Source organism: Mytilus trossulus, chromosome 2 (assembly GCF_036588685.1).
Source record: "Mytilus trossulus isolate FHL-02 chromosome 2, PNRI_Mtr1.1.1.hap1, whole genome shotgun sequence".
Classification (NCBI taxonomy): domain Eukaryota; kingdom Metazoa; phylum Mollusca; class Bivalvia; order Mytilida; family Mytilidae; genus Mytilus; species Mytilus trossulus.
This window is the reverse complement of record NC_086374.1, coordinates 42,142,075-42,167,156: the sequence shown is the minus strand read 5'-3', so window position 1 is coordinate 42,167,156 and position 25,082 is coordinate 42,142,075. Positions and strand designations below refer to the sequence as shown.

The 25,082-nt window shown below is 31.5% G+C and overlaps 1 protein-coding gene across 1 annotated transcript; it reads right to left on the bottom strand.

Annotated features, from left to right (window-relative positions):
- Positions 1-395: 395 nt before the first annotated feature.
- LOC134707284 (glycerol-3-phosphate dehydrogenase [NAD(+)], cytoplasmic-like) lies at positions 396-20,479 on the bottom strand. Its single transcript, XM_063566925.1, has 9 exons — positions 20,277-20,479; positions 17,487-17,667; positions 15,317-15,457; positions 13,998-14,136; positions 8,923-9,035; positions 7,382-7,502; positions 5,712-5,821; positions 3,190-3,296; positions 396-2,385 (listed from the first exon to the last, which is right to left on the bottom strand). Exons 1-9 carry the CDS (start codon positions 20,444-20,446, stop codon positions 2,289-2,291), a joined length of 1,179 nt encoding a protein of 392 aa, XP_063422995.1. The 5' UTR covers positions 20,447-20,479; the 3' UTR covers positions 396-2,288.
- Positions 20,480-25,082: the final 4,603 nt, after the last annotated feature.

Sequence of the window (25,082 nt, the reverse complement as noted above, 5' to 3'; positions counted from 1 at the left end):
AACCATGCCAGGCTGACATGTACAGCTAACAATGCTTCCATAAAACAAATATAGTTGACCTAATACTTATAGTTTAATAATAATAGACCAAAACACAAAAACTAAACACTGAGCAATGAACTGTGAAAATGAGGTCAAGGTCAAATAAAACCTGCGCAACTAATATATAGATCATAAAATATTTCCACAAATATAAGGTATTGAGCAATGAGAATCATTCACTCTTAGTTTGGTTGTAATTGGTTCATAAGTTTAAGAGTTTAAGATGAAAATGCTGGACAAGAACACTGACGGTAGACACCAAAATGATGGCAATATTGTTCAGTAATTATGAATTATGTCACTGTAGATTTTAGCGCTTACCTGTTCAATAATGCATAAAAAGTAACTCTCTATCAAATTCGATAATTTTATTATCAAGTACTATCAACAAGGTAAACTATACATTAACAAATAGAATATCTATAACAAATACCTAAACAATCCATAAGCTTATGCTTAGTTATAATATAAAAATATGAAAAATATATTAAGGAATAACTACTAGTATTACTAAGAAAAAAGAATCAATATTCATTTTATTTGTAGAAATAATATGTGAACAGGCTTTTTACACAGCACTCACACTTTGGGACTGCATAAAACATTATTTCTAATGTAAAAGAAGAAGGTGGTCCAAAAAATTTGTCGATTATAGCTCCTACATAACAGTCACACTAATTTCTATTATTGATGTCATTTGTAAAAAAAAAAACTCTGATATCTGAACTTGCCTAGATTTGGTAGGCTAATAGCCTTTAAATCTAAATTGAACATAATATAGCCTTATTTCTACCCTTTTTTGCCAAAAAAGGAAGTAATTCTTAAGTAAATGAAATTCACAGCAACTAAAAAAAGAAATGTATTGTTTTGTGCACCATCAATAAAGCTGTGAATAACCATTAATTATTTTATAAATACATAAAATATCTCCCCTACCTTTCTTTTATGATCTAGCAATATTTTAATAAAAAAAAAAAATACAACAGACACTACAGCTTGAATAAAAACAATAATTGCATTTTATTTGGTAAACAAACTTGTATAACATATTATGCACTCTAAAAAATACTAACTCTTTTAGATATATATATCAATAAATTAATAACATTATATTGTTTTCCTTAATTTGATTTTTAATGAAAAGCACCATGAATTCTAACTATCAAACTGAAATATGAAGAGCACACTATTTTAGTTAAACAGATCACCTACAATTTTAATGGATCACTGCTGATTTCATTACCAGTTACAAAAAGATAAGTCTGAATTACATTTAGTATAAGCCTATATATTTCTTAGTTTTGTAAAATACCATACCATAGCTGAATGTTGAGGGCAAGAATTGTAGCTGCTTTTCATAGGAAGGAGAAACATATCAAATTATTGAAGGTAAAACAAATGATCTTATTTATACAGTCTTTTCTACAAGTTTTAATCAACTAATCTTGACTCACAAAAAATGGAAATTCTAATATTCCATAAACTCAAAAATGGTGGTTCACAAAACATTTTTTTCTACACTTAAAAAAAAAAATGTCAAACACTTGTTTAATTTGTAAAGTTGAAATAGCAAGAACTGAATTCACATTGTATTCATTGCACTGAATCAAATTAAATCAATGTCATTTGTCATTGATCAAGGACTTTATAAACTACTAAACAATAAAAACAGTCAAAATAACATGACCTGCATTTAGCCTATATAAAAGAATACATTAAAACTAATTCTAAAGATATAATACAGAATCAAGGAGCATGGCACAAAAGAACTTAGGTAAGAACTCATTTTCTGGTCTAAAAATATCTATTCCACAGTGGTCAATTTCAACAAATCTCATATGAAAAATTACTCGCAAGTCATCAACAATTCAGTAGAACATAAGATCAATTTTAATCATAAGATTTTTTGGTGACAACAATATTATTGCACAAAAACAATGTGTAGCCACATAACTGCCATGTGCCACAATCTAGTACCAAAGCTTTCCATAGGAGAACTTGGTAAATAAATAATTATTTGTTTGAAGAGAAAACACATAGTAATATGAACTTACTAAGAAAAAAATATTTAAATTAAAATTTTGCAGTCCACAAACTACGAATCAATACATACTGTTTTATAATGTTATAATGTATATAAGACAACAATTCAAAATTCTGTACTGCTAATAAAAAAAATACATAATAGTACATTAGGGCAATGTGTAGAGAAGCAGATAAAAAATTGTCAATAATGTCTAAATATTTTATATATGTTCTGGATGGTTTCGTAAACAATTGATGAACTCTTCTGGTTGAGATTCTCGTAAACAGATATAATGCACCGACACAAATAAAGGAAACCTGAAAAATAACAATAAATGAAAATAAACTAAATTTGTTCTAGTATCAGAAGCATAAGTTTAGTTTTATCAAAATTTGTTAAATTAAACAAGAAAAATCCAATAAATACAGTACTGAAAATGAATTCTACAAAACATTTTGTTTCCATCACAGCTTCCCAACTGTAATCATACTTGCTGCAACATGTGTGGCCTGTATGTAAATGGTTCTGTGTTGTGTTATTTTATGTGGCATAAATGCACTGAGGTGATCGCCATTTATGAAAACAAAGCTGAAAATCTTCCTTTCTTTTAGATAATATCTAGTTAGAGAATCTCCCAATTAACCCCCTTCAGGTTATGAAAGATTATGCCATTCAGTTCTATGAGAAAATACAGTATGCCCATAAAACATTTAATTAAAGTCAAAATCAGTGTATAGTAAAAACGTTTTTCTGATTATGGAATTGATATGATCAAACATTGTATATGCCACAAATGTGTTAATGCATATTCAAAATTTATTGATATTTTTGCAGACATGTCAAAAATGGAATTTTTCACATAACTGCCAATTCTCAATATTCTAATCCCTTTCTGGCAAAATCTAGAATATTTTGAATTCTTTAACATTGATGACAGGCAGATTACTATCTAAAAAAAACACCTTTAGGAAAGAGGAATATGACAAGTCCTAACTGCTCAAGGTAAAACTGCTAACAGATGACAGGGAATTAAAATAAAGCTCTGATAACAGTAACAGAAATGTTGATATTAAAGTTGATACACATGTTTATATTTACAATGAAAGAGACTGTTAACTTACCTTTCAATTAGATTTTTATCTTTTAACATTTTGAAAATTTCTCTAGCAGCTAAGGGTCCTTGGAAGCTTTGACCTTTCAGTAACTCTTTTTCTAATTGTTTAACTGTCTGAAAAAGAACACAAATTTTATTAACTAGATATAGGAAGATGTGGTGTGAGCGCCAATGAGACAGCTCTCCATCCAAATAACAATTTAAAAAGTAAACAATTATAGGTCTGTATTGTGTATGAAAATTCAGACCAACAAAAACGGACTTTGTTTCACAATTTAATAATGCAAATTTGTATAACTTTCATCTTTCCTTTATAAGATACATCAAAATTCATGAAACACATGGGTTATTCCGTGTGCATCATATTTTTGATGTCCTTTCTTCCTAAAAAGAAAAAAAAGAAAAGTCATTCCTTATAATTTTATTTCAAATTCCATTTTTAAGGAGTAAATCACAAAAAAAACATTGATGGCGTCAGTCACCCCACAAATTTATGTTTCTAAGCTGATAAACACAAAAACTTCAGAAGACATGTTACATATCGAATTAATATTATAAATTATATTAGATTAATCTAAAATGAATAGGAAGCTATGATATCAAATACTAATTACCAGTAATTAATTGATTATGACAATGTGCTCTGTCATCAGTTTAATTTTCTCTAATTTTCATGCTATTTTCACATTTCCTGACCAGTGTGAGAAATATAGATTCTTACACTGCAACAAGTGTATTACGATTTTTCTCCACTCTCGACAGTTAAATTTTATTATTTAAAGCGCGAGGCTTCCCGAGCCCTTTAAATAATAAAATTTAACTGTCGAGAGTGGAGAAATATCGTAATACACAAGTTATAGTGTCGGAATCTGTTTCTCTAATGCTTTGGATGTTCTTTTTCAAAGATTTTCAGAAAATTGTGCTCTTTATATGCAACGTCATCAGGCAAGGTCGCCTTTTTTCATGACGTCACATTAGGAAAATTGAGAAGCAAACAAAACATTTTGACGTCATAATCAAATTTCGCCTAATCATTTGCCGAGAACAGATTTTTCACTAGTGAGGAGAAATATTTTTCTCACACTGATCAGGAAATGTGAAAATAGCACAAAAATTAGAGTAAAATATATCTAATCTCTAGTGAAAAATTTGTGCTCAGCAAATGATTGGTGGAAGTTTTATTGCGACGTTTAATTTTCTTTGTTTCTTCTGAATTTTCCTATTGTGACGTCATGAAAAAAGGCGACCATGCCTGATGACGTCACATGAAAAGTACACAACTTTCTTCAAATCTTTGAAAAAGTAGGATAAAAATAATTAGAGAAACAGATTCCACCACTATAACTTGTGTATTATGATATTTCTCCACTCTCAACAGTTAAATTTTAACTATTAAAAAGCTTGGCAAAGCCTCGTCCTTTACATATTAAAAAATGAGTGGAGAAATATCGTAACACACTTGTTGCAGTCGTGGAATCTATATGTAATATTGAGCTGAAAATGTTCAGATAGCAATAAATACTGATAAAAGTCTTTCAAAGCATTTGATATCTTGACAAATTGGTCATTACTAACAATTTTTGTTACTAGCCATAAAATATTTTAGAGCTTATAAAAATTTACCACACATCAAAAGATTATTAGTGGAAATCTACACACCTAAAATAAATGAATATACAAAGCGACTGAATGGAATAGTCATAAGCTTCACAGAAAAATTCTTGAAAATAATATTACTTTTATAACTACTGCTCATTGGCATGATTTGTTTAATCTGCTTTTTCTTTTAGGTACACTTATTATTGCACTTATGATAGTTAGTCAACATAGTTATGAAATCATTTTAAAAGCTTATAAAATTTTAGGCAAAATTTAGTGCAATAAGTTGTTACAGAGTAGAATAATGTTTACATCTGTATTGCAATTTAGGGGTAAAATTAAGAGATTAGCCATGTGTCTGTTATTAGCCTAGACAAAGTGAGGACATTTAATTATTGATATTTATATTGAAATCCATCAACTCAAAAGATATTCAAAAATATGTTCATTTTATTATTATTAAAAATACACATGTACAGGTAACAGAATAATTAAGCAAATTATAGGAATCTCAAACTAAAAGCATTTTATTGTTCATACTGAAACAAATTCACTAAGCAACTGGTCCTTATCTATAAAAAAAAACTGAAACTTTGAAACCAGCAATAAAGAAAACAAATAACTCATTAAAAAGAAAATGCACTTACTTTGCCTTCCTACAAATAACAATGTTCAAAAACATCTTATTTTTTTAAATCATGTTCAATTTTAATAGTTTTATTTTTCAGTTTCATATCATGTCAGCAATGAAATATGTAGGTAGTTTTTACCAAACCCAGCACAGTAATTGAAGTTGTATTAACTTAATTTTTATGTAACATTTAAATTCTGCCGAACAACTGAACAGAACCAAACAATATATAAAATCTTGTAAGTCATTTTTGTCAGATTTAAGAGGATAAATCACATGACACCCATGTGACATCTTACCTTATCTGATTTAACTATATGTTCCCCTAACATTCTATTCCTGCCACCATGGCAGGTTGCCACCAGATCTGATATTCCACAACTTTCAAAAAACGTAGCTCTTTGTGAACCTTAAAAAAATATATGCTGATTGTTTATAGAATATCTGTGTTGGTTCATATCATACATATATTAACAAAACTTTTGATAAGGTTAAAAAAGTAACAAATATCAACAGTTTAATCTTTCCAGAAAATATACTGTAGCTGTTTTTTGTCGAGCCTGCAACTGGTGTTGCAGAAAGCTCAACATAGGGATAGTGATCCGGCAGCGGCTGAATTAGCTAACTTCTTAAAATCTTTATATTTTAGAAGGTGGAAGACCTGGATGCTTCATACTTTGTATATAGATGCCTCATGTTACGAAGTTTCCGTCAGTCACATGTCCTATGTCCTTGACCTCATTTTCATGGTTCAGTGACCACTTGAAAAAAAAGTTCAGATTTTTTGTAATGTTGAATTCTCTCTTATTATAAGTAATAGGATAACTATATTTGATATGTGCGTACCTTACAAGGTCCTCATGTCTGTCAGACAGTTTTCAATTGACCTCGACCTCATTTCTAGGATCAGTGAACAAGGTTAAGTTTTGGTGGTCAAGTCCATATCTCAGATACTATAAGCAATAGGGCTAGTATATTCAGTGTATGGAAGGACTGTAAGGTGTACATGTCCAACTGGCAGGTGCCATCTGATCTTGACCTCATTTTCATGGTTCAGTGGTTATAGTTAAGATTTTGTTTTTTGGTCAATTTTTTCTCATACTATATGCAATAGGCCTACTATATTTGTTGTATGGAATGATTGTAAGGTGTACATGTCTAGTAGGCAGATGTCATGTGACCTTGACCTCATTTTCATGGTAATCAGTGGTCAAAGTTAAGTTTTTGAGTTTTGGTCTTTTTATCTAATACTATATGCCATAGGTCAACTTTATTTGGTGTATGGAAATGTTTTATGATCTTTATGTCAGTTGCGCAGGTTTTATTTGACTGTGACCTCATTTTCATGGTTCATTGCACAGTGTTTAGTTTTTTGTGTTTTGGTCCATTTTTCTTAGACTATAAGTAATAAGTCAACTATATATGTTGTTTAGAAGCATTGTTAGCTGTACATGTCTGCCTGGCATGGTTCATCTGACCTTGACCTCATTTTCAAGGTTCATTGGTCTTTGTTTAGTTATTTTAATTAATGTTAAGTTAATGTGACAGTTGTAATAAAGCTTTATACTATCAACATAATATCAATAATTAGTACAGAAGGCGAGACATTTCAGTGTGTGCACTCTTGTGTAAAATATGTAACAAATTGGTTTTACATAATTAGTGTTTTACATTTTAAAAGCATTTGAATTTTATATTTTTCAAAACTGCATGAAAATAAACTCACATTTTTGTCAATTTTTTAACAATTGCTTTAATAAAGAAACTCTAAGATTTCTGAATTACAGTAATTGAATGTAATACTCTTTTAATGAGAGAAACATAATTTCTGGTAATAATTTAAATAAATTTTCTCACTTTATGTGATAGTTTGTTTCAGAAATTCAAACTATAATTTATAAATGTTGTGATGCTGAGGAAGAGATCAATTTGCGACCTGACTTGTGTGTGTGTGACAAGGATGACTAACCTGGAATAAATATTTCTGAGAATTTGATCATTTCCATCAGTCCCAGCCTGATTACTGCTGCTTTTGTGTTATCTCCATGCCCCAGACCATCAGCTATTCCAGCACCAATACCTACAATATTCTGTAAACAAAATATAATCATTAGTAGAAAATTAAAATTAATATTACATTGGTTGCAATGAATTACATTGATTTCCCAGTTAAATTAAAACCGATAATTTCACATGTTAAATCAACGTGGTTATTTCTCTCTCTGATGTCATACAACAATAGGAATTGTTAAGACGTCGATAACAGCGGCTCAAAACAAATTGTGAATGCTTAGAAAAAAGTTATAGTTCCTTACATGTTTAACATTAATTTCTTTACAAAAAGCCATATGCCAATGTAATAAAAAAAATAACTAATCAAAGAATTTAAATATCGAAAAATATTCAACTTGCAATTGTGACCCAATAACACTGATAATTAACTCGTGCGCTACACGCATTTGTGAATTAATGTGTTGTTTGGTCACTTGTTGAAGATTTTTCTCTATTTGAATTCTTCGATTAGTTATTCTATAAATAATACAACAACAAAAAAGCTGGAAATTTCGTATATTACCAAAACCCTGTAAAATCTACTGAAAATACTATTTGTATGATAATTTATTGATGTCGTTTCGTTAACTTTAAAATATAATCTTATCAAATGTAGAAATGAACCAAGGCTATGTGTTAATGTTTGACCAAAAGTTGTCTGGAACAGTTTTACTAACACAAAATAATCAGTGAGTAGATAATCGAAAACTTCACTTCTTGTTATCTTCCTTTGGTTCTGCATGTGTGCATTATATGGTTGAGATTTTACTTGTTTACTCTAACCTTACTTCTATATATAGAACCATTACATGGTAATACTACTTTCAAAAATAGCATTGTTTTATTCAATACTGTAAATTCAGAAATTTATGCGAGTTTTTAGTAATGCAAATAATGCGACTGGGTGAGTATCGCAATAATCAGAACTAGCACTCTGATAGCTGAAGCAAAGATCTGTATGCAGATTTTTAGGTATCGCAATAATTTTAATAGCATTTTTGTCCATTCTTGAAAAATCACAGTAATATATGCACGCAATAATTTCTGAATTTACAGTACACATATTCAAAATATACTGTGTGGGCTTACTTGGCCCAAAATTAACCATATAATGGAACATCATTACAAAATATGTAATTCATTACAACAAACCAAATACATGTATGTATTTTTAACCTTGAGAAAATAGAAAGTAACTTGTTAGTAAATATTTTAATTATCCAGTTTTGAGTTATGGTCAAAAATGAGTATGGCTGAATTTCTTTTCACGGATGACCATAAAAAATGTTAATTTTCATATTCACAAATTTTGAATAGGGCCAGTAGGATATCACATTTATATGGTTCCTTCTACTAATTCTTAGTATTTTATAACAGATTGACATAGCGGCCCCTTTTCAGATCATTTTACAATTTTTAAGATTTAGAATATGAAGTCAAACAAAAGTACATATAAACCTTAAGAGCACCACATAATTCCACTGTTGCTTGATCTGTTACTACTGAACATCTGAAATATGGAGTCTCAAATAGGGACTTCAATATTTCTCCTGTGCCATTTACTGCACATCCTTAAAAACAAAATATATGCAGATAGTATGTACTTAAAAAAAAGAAGATTTTTCAAATTTGTAATCAATATAGGTTTTACTGTTCAAAACATCAGTAGGCAAAAAGTAACTATAATAATTGATAGAGAAAGCTTTTGTTAGTTTAAGGCAGGTATGGTGTAATGAAAATATTCTTTCAATCTAAATTCAATGGTTTCTCTAATGAAAAAAGTTATATACCGAACTCCATGGAAAATTCAAAACGGAAAATCCTTTATCAAATGGCAAAATCAAAAGCTCAAACACATCCAACATATCTGTAATATGCCTGACTTGGTACAGGCCTAGGTATGTCCTTATGTGGACAATAGTGAATTGAACTTTGTTTTATAGCTAGCTAAACCTTACCCTTTTGTTTTCTTCTTTTTTTTAAGAATAAACAAATTCCATAAACTTGTCTTTAGATGAGAAATACTTGTCTATAGAGAAGTCGCATTTATGTTTTGTACCTTTTGAATGAAATTTTAAACAGATATATCATGTTAAAGGGAAACTTCGCAAAAAAATCAAAAATTCATATTATGTCCATTCTGTATAAAAATGCTCAAATTTATAAATATTAAAGTTTTATTCCGCTAGATAAGAGAATCACCATCGATTTTAAATTTTGAGTATCAGTTCTTTGCGTTCCGCCATTTTGTTATCTTGTCCAAATAAAAATCACGATATGTCTATAAACCATAAAGAAACAAAACTACAGTAACCGATGTTGTCGTAATTACGTGTCGATATCTTGTCAATCGTACGGTTGTTTTATCTGACTAACTAACTTGATTCGGAAAATGTTCTTATATTTTTAATAACCATATAGTCTGTTATTTTTAAACTGTTAATATTGGAATTAGTTAAAAAGTCAAAGTTCAAATCATAAATAAGAGTTCCGTGAAAATTATTTTCGAAAATCTAATTCGTTCATAATTCTTTAAAGTAATATACTTTATTCAAATAAATTAGGATCTTCGCTCCACTGATCACCCGCATGGCTTAAGGTATTACTCCCAAAGGTATTGTGAGGGGTGTAAGGTGACACGACCAGGTATTCAAGCGATTTCCTGTCGGGCCTGCAAGTTCATGCATCGTAGGTATTGATCAGTGTACACGGCCGATAACTTATAACTTTCCATTTTGAACTATCAGGTGCATGTATAATATACATCTCTGTCTTGCGTGTCCGAAAGTGATATAATATACTAGTCATTACTTAACTCATACGCTTGTTTATAAATAAAATTTCTGGTGTAAAGAATATTATTTATAAAAAAAAAAATGATACAAAAAAAACTAGAGGCTCTAAAGAGCCTGTGTCGCTCACCTTGGTCTATGTGAATATTAAACAAAGGAAGCAGATGGATTCATGACAAAATTGTGTTTTGGTGATGGTGATGTGTTTGTAAATCTTACTTTACTAAACAGTCTTGCTGCTTACAATTATCTCTATCTATAATGAACTTGGCCCAGTAGTTTCAGTGGAAAATGTTAATAAAAATTTACAAATTTTATGAAAATTGTTAAAAATTGACTATAAAGGACAATTACTCCTTAGTGGGTCAATTGACCATTTTCAGATTTGCTCTAATTGCTTTGGTTTTTGAGTTATAAGCCAAAAACTGCATTTTACCCCCATATTCTATTTTTAGCCGTGGCGGCCATCTTGGTTGGTTGACCGGGTCACGCCACACATTTTTTAAACTAGATACCCCAAAGATGATTGTGGCCAAGTTTGGATTAATTTGGCCAAGTAGTTTCAGAGGAGAAGATTTTTGTAAAAGATAACTAAGATTTACGAAAAATGGTTAAAAATTGACTATAAAGGGCAATAACTCCTAAAGGGGTCAACTGACCATTTCGGTCATGTTGACTTATTTGTAAATCTTACTTTGCTGAACATAATTGCTGTTTACAGTTTATCTCTATCTATAATAATATTCAAGATAATAACCAAAAACAGCAAAATTTCCTCAAAATTACTAATTCAGGGGCAGCAACCAAACAACGGGTTGTCCGATTCTTCTGAAAATTTCAGGGCAGATAGATCTTGACCTGATAAACATTTTTACTCCATGTCAGATTTCCACTAAATGCTTTGGTTTTTGAGTTATAAGCCAAAAACTGCATTTTACCCCTATGTTCTATTTTTAGCCGTGGCGGCCATCTTGGTTGGTTGACCGGGTCACGCCACACATTTTATAAACTAGATACCCCAAAGATGATTGTGGCCAAGATTGGATTAATTTGGCCAAGTAGTTTCAGAGGAGAAGATTTTTGTAAAAGTTAACAACGACGACGGACGCCGGACGACGGACGCCGACGGACGCCGGACGCAAAGTGATGGGAAAAGCTCACTTGGCCCTTCGGGCCAGGTGAGCTAATAAAAAAATTGAAGATATACAAATATACGTATTTTTTCCAAGGGTTAATTTGGGGAAAATCAGAGACATATAATTGTATTATATGTCTCTGGGACAATGTAATATTTACTCGTTGTCAATAGTAAAGGACATAGTAGGATCATTCCAGAAATGTTGATTAAAAAAATGTGCGCACTTGTCGACGATTCGTTTATACGCCCGGATAGAAAGTTACGGAACTACAGCGCAATTTTAAAATATATACATGTATACATTGAACATAAGAAAGAAACATACATTTTGTGCAAATTGGGGTAAAAGTTTTGTAAATAGACTAGTCCACGTATACCAACAGTATGTAATCATCCAATTCGATAGACTATTGTATACCAAAAGAAGAAGAAGAAGAAGAAGAGGACCAATTTGATTTAAATACAGGTCGATCTATAACTTGCTTTGGTTCATCGAAGTTATGAACATAGTAAAATCACAGATTTATATATCAATTAGATTGTTCTCGAATAAAGAAAGAAATTCGTCATCACCACAACTGTTCCGACATATGCAACTGGAATAATCCCCGAGGGATGTGAATATTTTCTAGGAAAGCTATTGAGTATTAAAGTTTCAAATCATTTTCGGGATTTATTTTCTTTCTTGATATTCAATGACAGCAAATTTAAAGAATAAACTGCTTGTCAGATATATTTGTCCGCTTTAGGGGTATTCTTGCCAGTTGAACAGACTTATAATTACATTCAAAAATAGGGAAAGATGACATTAAATTCGTTGTCTTTTGTTTTTAAACATCTTTGGTCAAATAGTTATTAAGTATTATACGTTGTGAGACGAAGACTACTTTAATAAGGACGTCCCCGATTATGATTAAATTTGGTTGACGTTTTTCACACTTGATAAAGAATATCTTTTCGTAATTTTTCGATTCCATTCCAAGAAGACCTTAAATTTGCTGTCAATGTTTTAAGACTTCTCAAGTACAAAAGTATTTTTTCTTTATTCGTTCATATTATATTCCGCTTCGGTAGAGTTATCTTCAGTGAGTTCCAGTTATTAATTTGTACGTGGCTTTTAAAAAGTCTAAATCTAAGTGTTCAGTCTCATTCATTTATTTGCCTAATAAAGACAAATAAAAATAATTTGGTAAAGCTATTTATAATTTCTAAGTTCTCCTTTTTATTAGACATCAATCAAGGACAAAAGGTGTAAATCATTTCAATCGGACATATGAATTAAGTTTCCCGTCTTTAACCAAAAAATGTGTATTTCTTAGTAAATTAACTTATTTGAATTCAAATAAATAATAGCACCAAACATAATTAAATAATTCCACGGCGATCAATTTTTATTTGTCACCAACTTGAATATATATTTTAAATATGTGTATTGGATGCTCCCCTTGTCTTATAATTCACTGATCCGAATAGACAGTCACACCTGGCAAGGTGTGCCCGAGAGGCGTGGTTAAATACCGAATTGCAAATAACAATTTACCTTTCAACAGCCATCTACGAGTATTGCTACAGAACCGTGAATACACACATCGTATCAACCAAGTCATAGCAGAGATAGTAAAAGGTCAATAAGAGTACACCAACATATTGTCTTTACAGATTATTGTACTTTACTTTGTTCACCTTATCAGTCCGAAAATACATTAATTAAAAATCAATTTATAACTTTTTGTGTTGTCTACAAAAATAATTCGAATATATACGTTTAACATAGAAAATTTATCTCATGAATATGTACAATTGAACGTATGTGCGTTTTATCTTCTTATTATCGGATGGTTATTAGATAAAGCATAAGTCATCGGCGCGCTTACGATTACGTTAAAATATGATTAAAAACCAAGACTTTTAATGATTGTTTTTTAAATCCCGGCATGCAAAAACCAGGAGAAAACGTCACGACCTACAGGAAGTAGTTAATATTTTTTCATTAAATATTGAATTTCTCCTTTATTACTGCACATATAGCGATAAAACTTTGTGAATATATATATTATGTCATAATGAACATATTTAAACCATAAGTAAAAAATCGTGAATTTTCCCTTTAAAGAGGGGTATTTGCGAAAAATGCCAGTCAAGAAAATGTTAAGTTTCGCGAGCCGTAAAAATTCCAAAATTCTTACATAAGGTGTGTTAAAAGGCTAATTTTAGTATTATTTGTGTAATAGACATTACAAGAACTTTAACTGTGACACCTGTTAACCGTTAAATAGTAATATTTTCTTAGCATCTGAATGAACTCTAGAGAACTGTCGCAATTAATTAATGCTATTTATCTATGGTCGTAAAGTCGCCACTGAAGAACACTTAAAGTTTCTGGTTATTTTAACATGTTTAACATTCAAAGATAAAGACAGAGTTAATGTATTTTCTGGTCAGTTTTAAGGTTGTTACTCGATGTGAAAAGTTGGTTACATGTTTGCAATATATAAATATTGTATAAGAACTCGATGTTGTCTTTTTAATTCATATTGAGGTGTAACATAAATGGTGGCAGCGGTGGGATTAATTAGCCAGTATAGTACTAGTACAATGTATACCTATTGTTGTTTCACAGAACTGTTCCTGAGCTACTTCTCCAGCCAGATTAGCTCCCATCAATGCACAACATTCAATACCTAGAACTTCTTTAATCACATTAGATATCATTTTCATCCCAGAATCATCAATGGACACACCCTTAATATATAATATGTAAAATCAACATATACTTAAAAGATTAAATTAAACAGATCTTGGTCATTTACAAATGAAGTAAATGTAGTGAAAAGCTTTATTAAATTCTGTTCCTAAGTGAGTTATATAAAAAAAACAATGCCTAATTTTGTTACATGCAACATGTCACGCCTGGAATTTCAACCATAGAGTCAAAGACCCAATAAGTTCTCACCAGTTGTGTGGAATAAAAGTTTACGTTGTTATCAAATGTTTTGGTTTATAGTTACTGTGGATTCATTTATTTTTGTGGATACCAATTTACATGGTTTGAGGAAAACTTGCATATTTGTGGATAATTAATTTCATGGTTTTGGAAAAGTCTGCATTCATTCCTCTTGAAAATTAAATTTTGTGGTTCCCCTAGGCCTGTACCCGAAATAAACGTAAATTGGTATCAAACGAATATTAATGAATCCACAGTATGTCTTATTTTATTTTGAAAGTTTTAAAAATTACAATTCTAACTTGAGTTGGTCCGAGAACATAGTTATTTCGTAATGCATTTCTTTTAGATCATACATGTTGAAGAAAATTAAAATAATCCCACCTATGATTCCTCAATAATATTTTTCAGTGTGTTTAACTACTTTTAGGACAAATTCTATCAAAATTGAAGAAATCTTCATTGACTCTAACTCAAAATATGGACAATTTTATGTTGAAAGGGTCTTGAAATCTTTTGATAGCTTCTGATTTTCCAAATCTAACCATTTTCAGCTGGACCAAATCACTACTTTACTTTAAAATTCATGACCCAAATTCTTTAAGTGTCATTTCAAATCCCTACTTGCTATTTGAGGCATTAAACAATTAAAACATGGAGAAATAAATTTGGAAGGGGTATAAAATAAATTGACAAGTAACACACTGTCCAAACTAAGGACTATTTTCTTGGACAACGAAAATCAAAGGACGATAACTGTGTATTCTGACCAGTTTTCTTTCTTTTGACTAGCAAAACATAGGAAATGTGTATCAAACATCTAGGGCTACCTTAATACACATTTTATATATATATATAATTTGTCAGCATGAAATTCTAACGCTAACAATGTTTGGTTAAATTTTCAGACTATACGACATGTACAAGATTATAAAAACATCTTATAATCATAAAAGAGATAAGAAAAATAAAAATTACCTTGATAAGAGATACTGCAATAGCTGAGGATTTTATTTTTCCTTTCATTTGCTCACAAGTTTTGGCAACAAACTGATGAGGTAACACAAATATGAGTATATCTGCATCTTCTGAAGCCTTTATCAAATCTGGTATAGCCACCTACAGATATACCATCAGAATATATACAACAATGAAGTACTGACACATGTTAACATAAATACAATGTACATCAAACAGAAAAAAATGGGGAATGTGTCCATGGGACACAGATGATGCCCCTGCTTGCATATCATAATGATGTTATAAAGGGACATAACTGAAGAAAAGTCAAAGTGATGCTACCATAAATAATTCTTGATCTGAGTTTTGTGATAATAAGTTTTGTTTATATAACATTTGGTTGTGGCTAACTTAGTTGGAGAACAGAAACAAACTAAAGGCTCTAAAGAGCCTGTGTCGCTCACCTGTATTTACTGATGCTTTGGAAATTATGTAAATTAAGGTTAAAATCATAATTTATAGTATAAGATATCATTAGATATACTATAATAATATCTAAGATAATAGCAAACAAGAATGTGTCCCCAGTACACGGATACCCCACTCCTACTATCATTTTCTATGTTCAGTGGACCGTGAAATTGGGGTCAGAACTCTAATTTGGAATAAAAATTAGAAAGATCATATCATAAGGAACCTATATACTAAGTTTCAGGTTGATTGGACTTCAACTTCATCAAATACTACCGTGACCAAAATTTTTAACCTGAAGTTGGACAGACGAACTGACAGACGACCAGACGGACGAATGGCTGCACAGACCAGAAAGCATAATGCTCCTGTATTATCATACAAAATGTAGGTGGGGCATAAAAACTGCAAAATTTCCATAAAATTACTAACTGAGGGGCAGCAAGCCAACAATTGGTTGTCGTATTTGTCTGAAAATTTCAGGGCAGATATATATCTAAATCTGATAACATTTTTGCCACCAGTCAGATTTGCTCTAAATGCTTCAGTTTCAAAGATATTTATATAAACCAAAAACTACAATTTACCCATGCACTATTTTTAGTCATGTCTGCCTTCTTGGTTCGCGGACAGGGTCATCAGACACATTTTTCAAACTAGATTCTCTTATGATGATTGTGGAAAAGTTTGGTTACATTTTGTATGAGTAGTTTCAGAAGAGAAGATTTTTGTAAAAAATTATAAAAATTTAAGAAAAAATGGTAAAATTGACTATAAAAGGCAATAACTCCTGCACGAGTCAACTGAACATTTTGGTCATTTGACTTATTTGTAGATCTTACTTTGCTGAACCTTATTGCTGTTTACAGTTAATATCTATCTATAATAGGTTCTCCAATTCATCTTAATATTTCAGAGCAGATAGATGACCTGCTTAACAATTTAACCCAATGTCAGATTTGCTCTAAATGCTTTGGTTTCAGAGATATAAGCCAAAATCTATATTTAACCCCCAAAATCTACCTTTTACCACTATGTTCTATTTTTAGCCATGGTGGCCATCTTGGTTGGTTGGCCAGGTCACCGGACACATTTTTTAAACTATATACCCCAATGATAATTTGTGGCAAAGTTTGGTTTAATTTGGCCCAGTAGTTTCAGAGGAGAAGATTTTTGTAAAAGTCAGATTGAGGTGAGCTAAAAATTCAACAAATTTTTCATTTGTAAATAGACATATAACTCTAACTCAAGCCAGTAAAAGTGATACCACCAAAATGCAAACATGATCTGAATTTTATTGCAATAAGCCTTAAGCATGTTAAGTATAAGTTTCATAACATTTGATACATGTGATAGAGGCAAACTAAAGTTAGAGAAAAGAAAAAAAAATCAGCAATCTTTTTGTCTAGGAAGGGGCATAACTCAGGAATAGTAAAAGTTACGCCACCCAATTTAAAACTTGATCTTTATTTTATGGTAAAAAGTATTGTGTATAAGTTTCGATGCAAACTAAAGTTGGAGAATGTAGAAACGAAAAAAAACAGCAATTTTTATGTTTAGAAAGGTGCATACATGTAACTTAAGAATGGTAAAAGTGACACCACCCAATTTCAAAATTCATCTGTAATTTATGGTAATAAGCATTGTGTATAAGTTTCATAACATTTGGTTGAAATAACTATATAGTAAAAGAACGGAAACCAACTTTGGGACTCACCACATTTTCAGGTATTTTAATACCTGGTAGGTACTTTATGTTTTCATGTTCTGTATTTACTATTTCTGTTAATTTTCTACCATCCACCATTTCCTCATACATCCACATTTTAACACATGTTTCAAATTGGTCACTGCGTTCTGTTGCATTTTTACCCAGTATCTTAGCTATGGCTGAGCCCCTTAAAAGCCAAGTTATTAATGAATTTTAGGTTCAAATGTACAAAAGATTTATACATCAGCATATGATAAGGTTTCCATTATCAAATGATATTTAATCAGTTGATACATTATTTGTGTAGTATCTGCTTGTGCAAAATGTTGTGTATAGATGCATTTATACCTATATGTGAAAACCACTTTTACTGTCATAATTGATTTTTTACATGTTTCAAGTTTAATAACAATAATTTACAGTTACATGTATGTATTAACACAAATAAACCAATTTTAAGCCATCAGACTCTACCAGACTTTTACAGACTGACAATAATTACCATATATATACATGTACCAAGCTTGTTTCTACTGTTCATTTAAATTCATTGCCTTTTTAAATCCTAAATTAATTTTAAATTTTGCTAACAAATTAAGCTTTGGAAGTTTTCTGTATTTAAAAACAAGAGTGCATATGCTGAAATGTCTCGCCTTCTTTACTAATTGTTGATATTATGTTGATAGTCTTAAATATAAAGCTTTATTACAACTGTCACATAAACTCAACATTAGCCAAGAAAATGAAACATTGATCAATGAATCATGAAAATGTGGTCAAGGTCAGATGAAACAAGCAAGGCAGACATGTACAACTAACAATTTTTCAACACAACAAATATAGTTGACCTATCGCTTATAAATTAAGAAAAACAGAGCAAAACAGAAACACTTAGCAGTGAACCTTGAAAATGAGGTCAAGGTCAAATAAAACCTGCGCAACTGACATATAGATCATAAAATATTTCCATACACCAAATATAGTTGACCTAATGCATATATAGTATTAGAAAAATAGACCAAAGCTCTGACTTTCACCACTGAACCATGAAAATGAGGTCAAGGTAAGATGACACATGTCAGCTAGACATGTACATTTTGTACACCTTACAATCATTCCATACACCAAATATAGTAGACCTATTGCATATTGTATTAGAAAAATAGACCAAAACTCAAAAATTTAACTTTGACCTCTGAACCATGAAAATAAAGTCAAGGTCAGATGACACCTGTCAGCTAGACATGTACACCTTACAATCATTCCATACACCAAATATAGTAGACCTACATGTATTGCATATAGTATAAGAAAAAACAACCAAAACACAAAATCTTAACTATAACCACTGAACCATGAAAATGAGGTCAAGGTCAGATGACACCTGCCAGTTGGACATGTACACCTTACAGTCCTTCCATACACCGAATTTACTAGACCTATTGCTTATAGTATCTGAGATATGGACTTGACCACCAAAACTTAACCTTGTTCACCGTGCCAAGAAATGAGGTTGAGGTCAATTGAAAACTGTCTGTCGGGCATGAGGACCTTGCAAGGTATGCACATACCAAATATAGTTATCCTATTACTTATAATAAGAGAGAATTTAACATTACAAAAAAAGTTAAACTTTTTTTTCACTGAAGTAGTCACTGAACCATGAAAATGAGGTCAAGGACATCGGACATGTGACTGACGGAAAGTTCGTAACATGAGGCATCTATCATTGATCTTTATATATACAAAGTATGAAGCATCCAGGTCTACTACCTTCTAAAATATAAAGCTTTTAAGAAATTAGCTACAAATTACTACAAGGATAAAGAAATAGTGTCATCATATCAATCTCTCTCTTTAACATTTTTTTGTGATTTTCAACATTACACTTCGGGACTTATAGTCGCCGTCAGCTAAAATTCGTAGCGGTTATCGGTAAAAAAAATCTAAACAATCAACCGCGTTCTCTCGAGATATAGTTTTTCTCATTCCATTCATAAATCGCAAAAAGAAAAACCACTACTGACCTACCTTTTAAGTGATCGCACTGTAATAATCCTGACCTTCACATTTTCCAGAATGTTTTCCATTGTAATTCCGCCATCTTCGTTTCTATGAGGATCATTTGTTTACATGTGAAATTCGTCATTTACGCAGTTTCCTGAAATGTTCTTTTCATTGATGTGATACGGTTTCCCGCGCTTTATGCAAATGTTATGAAATTGAACTCCAGGGGAACACTTCCGGAAAAAACAATGGCGGATTCCACCATTGAAAATAGTCTTGGAAAATGTGAAGGTCAGGATTATCACAGTGCAATCATTTAAAAGGTAGGTCAGTAGTGGTTTTTCTTTTTGCGATTTATGAATGGAATGTGAAAAACTATACCTCGAGTGAACGTGGTTGATAGTTTAGATTATTTTAATTGATAACCGCTACGAATTTCAGCTGACGGCGACTATAGTAGCTGGCTAATAATAATTTTCCGTGCATAAACTTGAGAAACCACAGGCTATATTGGCTTCTATTTAAAGCCCAGGGCCTAGTCCAAATAATAATCATTAATGACGTCTTGAAAGAATAATGTACTTTTTTGCTGAGACGCTTTTCTGAGAAATCTCGGACTATGTTACCGTGTATGCCAAAATGTTTTTGACGAGGTTGTCACATTGACATTGCGGGGATTTATGGAGGACAAACGATCAAGGACATCTTTTTTTAGAACAAAGAATCAAATATTTTATTGAGAAATAACTCAAATCATTAAAGTTTATCTACATAAACATTAATACTCACCAGTTACCAGAGCCAACGATGCAGACAGATTTTTTGGACATCGTTAGCCGGACCGGAAAAAGTACACGATTGAAAAAGTTGAATCGGTTACGGAGAAGCCGATGTTCTCGTACTTGATGTGAAAATAAATGTATGCGAAGACAAGAACAAATGCATCTTATATTTAACATGTCAGATATTACTTTACATAATTGTATATTAAAGGTAACTTTAAGCCAGTGATTTTCATTGATTAGTTATGGAATTATATTGGTTAAGAAAAGTTATTCAAAACTGTTCAGGTATGAAAAAAATCATCCTGTGAAGCGTGAATAAAGTCAATCCGGATTTTAATATTAAATACTGCTTAAAAAATCCTTAAGAGTACTTGCATTGGTAGGCTTGTCGTTTCACTCTCCATTTAATACTATCATCAATATCTTAAAAAAATTATTACTATTATCATTATTATAAATTTATCACTATTTCATTGAACTCTTTAAACATGCTGGCTGTAACTATCTTTTCAGTGTCGAATGATTTACCTAGGCGTTCAATATCGTAGCTGCTACGTAGGGCTACGTAGCTTTTGACTATTGAACGTGTAGCTATAGACTAGCTGATACATACTATTGATAGCAGCTATGTAGCCCCTCGTATATACATCATACCGTTGGGGTTCCTGTTTGAATGGTTTCACACTAGCAATTTTTTGGGGGCCCTTTATATAGCTTGCTGTTCGGTGTGAGCCAAGGCTTATATTGACGACCATACCTTGACCTATAATGGTTTACTTTTATAAATTTTGACTTGGATGGCGAGTTGTCGTCTCATTGGCACTCATACCACATCTTCCTTTATCTATTAGCTTACATTTTATATACTTTTAGCTGCTTTAATATCTTTTATGAATTTTGCGTAAATGCCTAGCTCATCATAATTACTATCACCATGGTTATAGTGTCTTTCTTATTTTTTACATATAGGTATATGTTCTGACTTTATTTTTCTCATTATGCTGATTCCACACACATTGTTTTGGCAATCTTATATTCTTTTAATTTACTAATTTCTTGCCAGTCACACACCATTTTTGTAGTAAAAACTGAAACATAAGAGAGAGTCTAGATATTTGTATATGAAGATTATGATAGCTCATATGAAGATCTTTTGCACATGTCAAAATCTTCCACTGTAGTCAGAAGATAACGCGTGAAAATATTTTTAAAAAGTTAAACAATCAACATCCCCATGCCGGAGAAACAACCCCTCTTCATGTCGACTTGTTCCTTTATTCATAAGACTGACTTGTATGCTGGAGTTTTATATGAAGAAAGAAAAGAAGATAACATTATCCTTGAACCTCACTTTCCGCTATTTGGATAATGTCCTCTCACTAATATATACAACATATACAACGCAGTCTGACTCATATCTTGATTTACATCTTGGAACTAGAGGGTAGGTTGTGAACAAAATGTACATCTGTGAAAAGATATGATAATAACTTCACAATCATTAACTTTCCTTTTCTATATAACTGTATTTAAGCAGCGTCTGTATATGCAGTACTAGTATATATCTCAAAGTTGATACGATATTTCAGGTCTTGCGTTTCCTATTACGCTTCCTTAGAGAGAGTTGCTGCTCACTAGGAAGCTTCTAAACCAAGAGTTTAAAGTGGTGATGTTGAAAGCTTTCCTTCGAAAAAATTGACGAATGCCATCACAAGTTTGCTGACCGTTTCACAGGTATCGACGGATTTGTTCCAATCGTCGTAACCGAATTTTTTCGAATTAGACTTACCGAATTAAATGTATCACCAGGGTTGAGTTCAATATCGTAGCTGCTACGTAGCGACTACGTAGCTGCTATCAACATCTATGTAGCAACTAGTCTATATATATACCCGTTCAATAGTCAAAATCTATGTAGCACTACGTAGCTGCTACGATATTGAACTCAACCCAGGCTTGTACTGTAAGTAACATGAGCAACATGCAAGCTAGTGCTTCGTGTCGGACAGATTCTGCTTACACTTCTATAGCACATGAGATCATCCCCAGTTTTAGATGGGGTTGGTTATACAGAGATCAATATTTTAATTAGATTGGACAATGTCGTTGTCAGTTTATTCGGACTCATATGTGTTTTAATGTCCCTTTGGCAAATTTTGCATTTATTTCTAAGGGTTGCGTTCAATATTTTAGCGGCTACATAGGGCTACGTAGATTTATGACTATTGAATGTGAAGGTAACCTAGTTGCTACATAGATATTGATAGCAGCTAAGCTAGCTACTCGTTCAGTAGGCACAAATCTACGTAGCACTATATAGCTGCTACGATATCGAACGCAATCCTCGTCTCGAAAGTCTAATATAGGGCGCGTTTGACATGTAAACGAGTTGAGTTCAATATCGCAGCAGCTGCATTGGGCTTCGTAGATTTTTAACTACTAAACGTGTAGCTAGCCTCGATGCTATATAGATCTAAAATCTACGTAGCCCTATGCAGATCTGTGTAGTCACAATAACATTAACGGTACCAATTTTCCTGCACCAGATGCGCATTTCGACAATACATGTCTCTTCAGTGATGAAGCTGCTACGATAGTGAACGAAACCCTGTCAATTGCCACATCATTGAATTAGATAATCGATATATATTCGATTAAAAGTATATAGCATAGTGTTTTTTTAAGTCCATTTACTCCAAAACGGGTGCATATTTTTTATAGTTGAAATACAATCAAAAGATTTCCGAATTTCTATATTTGAACGTTTGAACTGTTTTTCTTTAATTTTAAAATGACCTCATTAAGGTAGCACAATACAAAGATTTTTTTACTTCCAATGACTAACATTTGAAATGCTGTAACTTTCTTATGAATGCATAGAAAATAATAAAAGAGGTACATATAGATAGGTAAAAGATTAATCTTTGAAATGAATGTAATATTTTTATTATGCAATCATTATGTAATCAATTATTATGTAATTAGTGGCAAAATCGGGGTAAGGTCACTTGAATGAATTTAGCTCTTTCATCTCTTTAACTATACAGAAAATTTTAATGAAATCTTAATCAACACATCATGGGCTTCAAAAGGGTGTCTCAGATTGTCTCTATGGTTTTCTATTCTCTCATAAATCACCAATTAGTGAAACATCCTAACCACATAAAAGAAGATAATGTTGAATAAGGTGTAAATTTTGTTCTATACATTCTATCTGAAATCTGAGACACCCTTTTGTAGATAATGGCCATAGGAACAACATATAATAAAATCAAGCATCTAGGGATACCTATGCAGAAGCTAATTTCATTTGAAAGTGGAAATTTGGTGAAAAATATTTTAGACACCGTTAACATTATAATTGGTTACAGAATTGTTGCATAATGCTAACATTGCATTAATTTGAAAGAGTGATCTGTTAGCTATACAAAACTACCACTTTTATAAATTTTCAAGCATTATTAAGAAAGTTACAGCATTTTAAAACTTGATAGTTGGAGTTATAAAATCTTTGTATTGTGCTACCTTAACTTTAATACAAGAAACAGAACAAAATAAATACTATCATATGTTACATGCAAAATCAATGATTGAAACAAAGATCACAAAAACAACAAATCAATGATTATGTTCCGTAAATGAAAATATGAAAATAAAATACATAACAATTTATCCTTAAATAAGTAATATCATTATTTTTGTATTCAAATATCGATGACAGGAATCGCCAAATTCGCCAAAAAATGAAATTAAAAAAAAACCAACTAGTGGCTTTCAAGAGCTCACCTTTATCTTCAGTGGTTTTGGAAATCATGTAAAATAAGGTTAAAATGATAATAAATAGTTTTTTATACCCTCATAATGATTTTAGTCCAGCAGATAGGTGCAATATATGAAGGAATTGTGCACTTCGTGTTAAAAGCACCATATTTGGCTGAAATATACTTTAATATTTACTCTTCAATTTTAGATATGGAGGCAAGCTGGAAAAATTATCCACTTCCGGTAAATTCCAATATGGCGGATGCATGTTCTAGATTTCATTTTTTTCATTTCCTTTCAGAAAATTAAGTTTAACCTACTAGAACCCGTTGTTAAATTCAATTAGAATCAAATCAGATGTTTTTCATTGTTATTGTATAATGTTGAATGCAGTATGGGGTCAAGTTTGGACCACTTCCGGTCCAAATTTTGTGTTAAATAAAAGGAAAAAGCCGACTTTTAATTTAAAAATAAAATCTTCAATAAGCGCTCTGTTACCACTTTTGAAAAAGAAGCGGAATCAGTAGCTATGATACAACACTCCTTTGATGTTGTCAATACAAGTGTTCAAGTATTGAATCCAGGACTTGCTAAACAAATCCAATGGAATTTGACATAACAGTATGGTGAAGATCGATTTTTAATCATGTTTGGTGGACTTCATATAGAGATGGCCTTATTTAAAACAAGCGATTGGCTTGAGTGTTCTGGATGGACAAGTGTATTTACACAAGTCCAGGTTACTTCTTCTGGTTAAGCAGATGCGTTTCTGAAAGCAAACCATGTTACCAGAACACAACGTGCACATCAAGTGACGTCTTGTAGTTTGTTTATTCTCCAGAAGGCTGCTTACAATGAATATCTTGAAAAGGAAAACCTAGATGAACCAAGAGGTTTTGAGGAATGGTGTATTCAAATGTCGTTTGATAAACCACATTTTCATTACTGGTATTTAACCATGAAACTTGAACTGGACGCATTAATTTTCATTAGAGCAATGAGAGGGAAACCTCAACCTGTGCATAGATACTTTGAGTAAAATAATTCC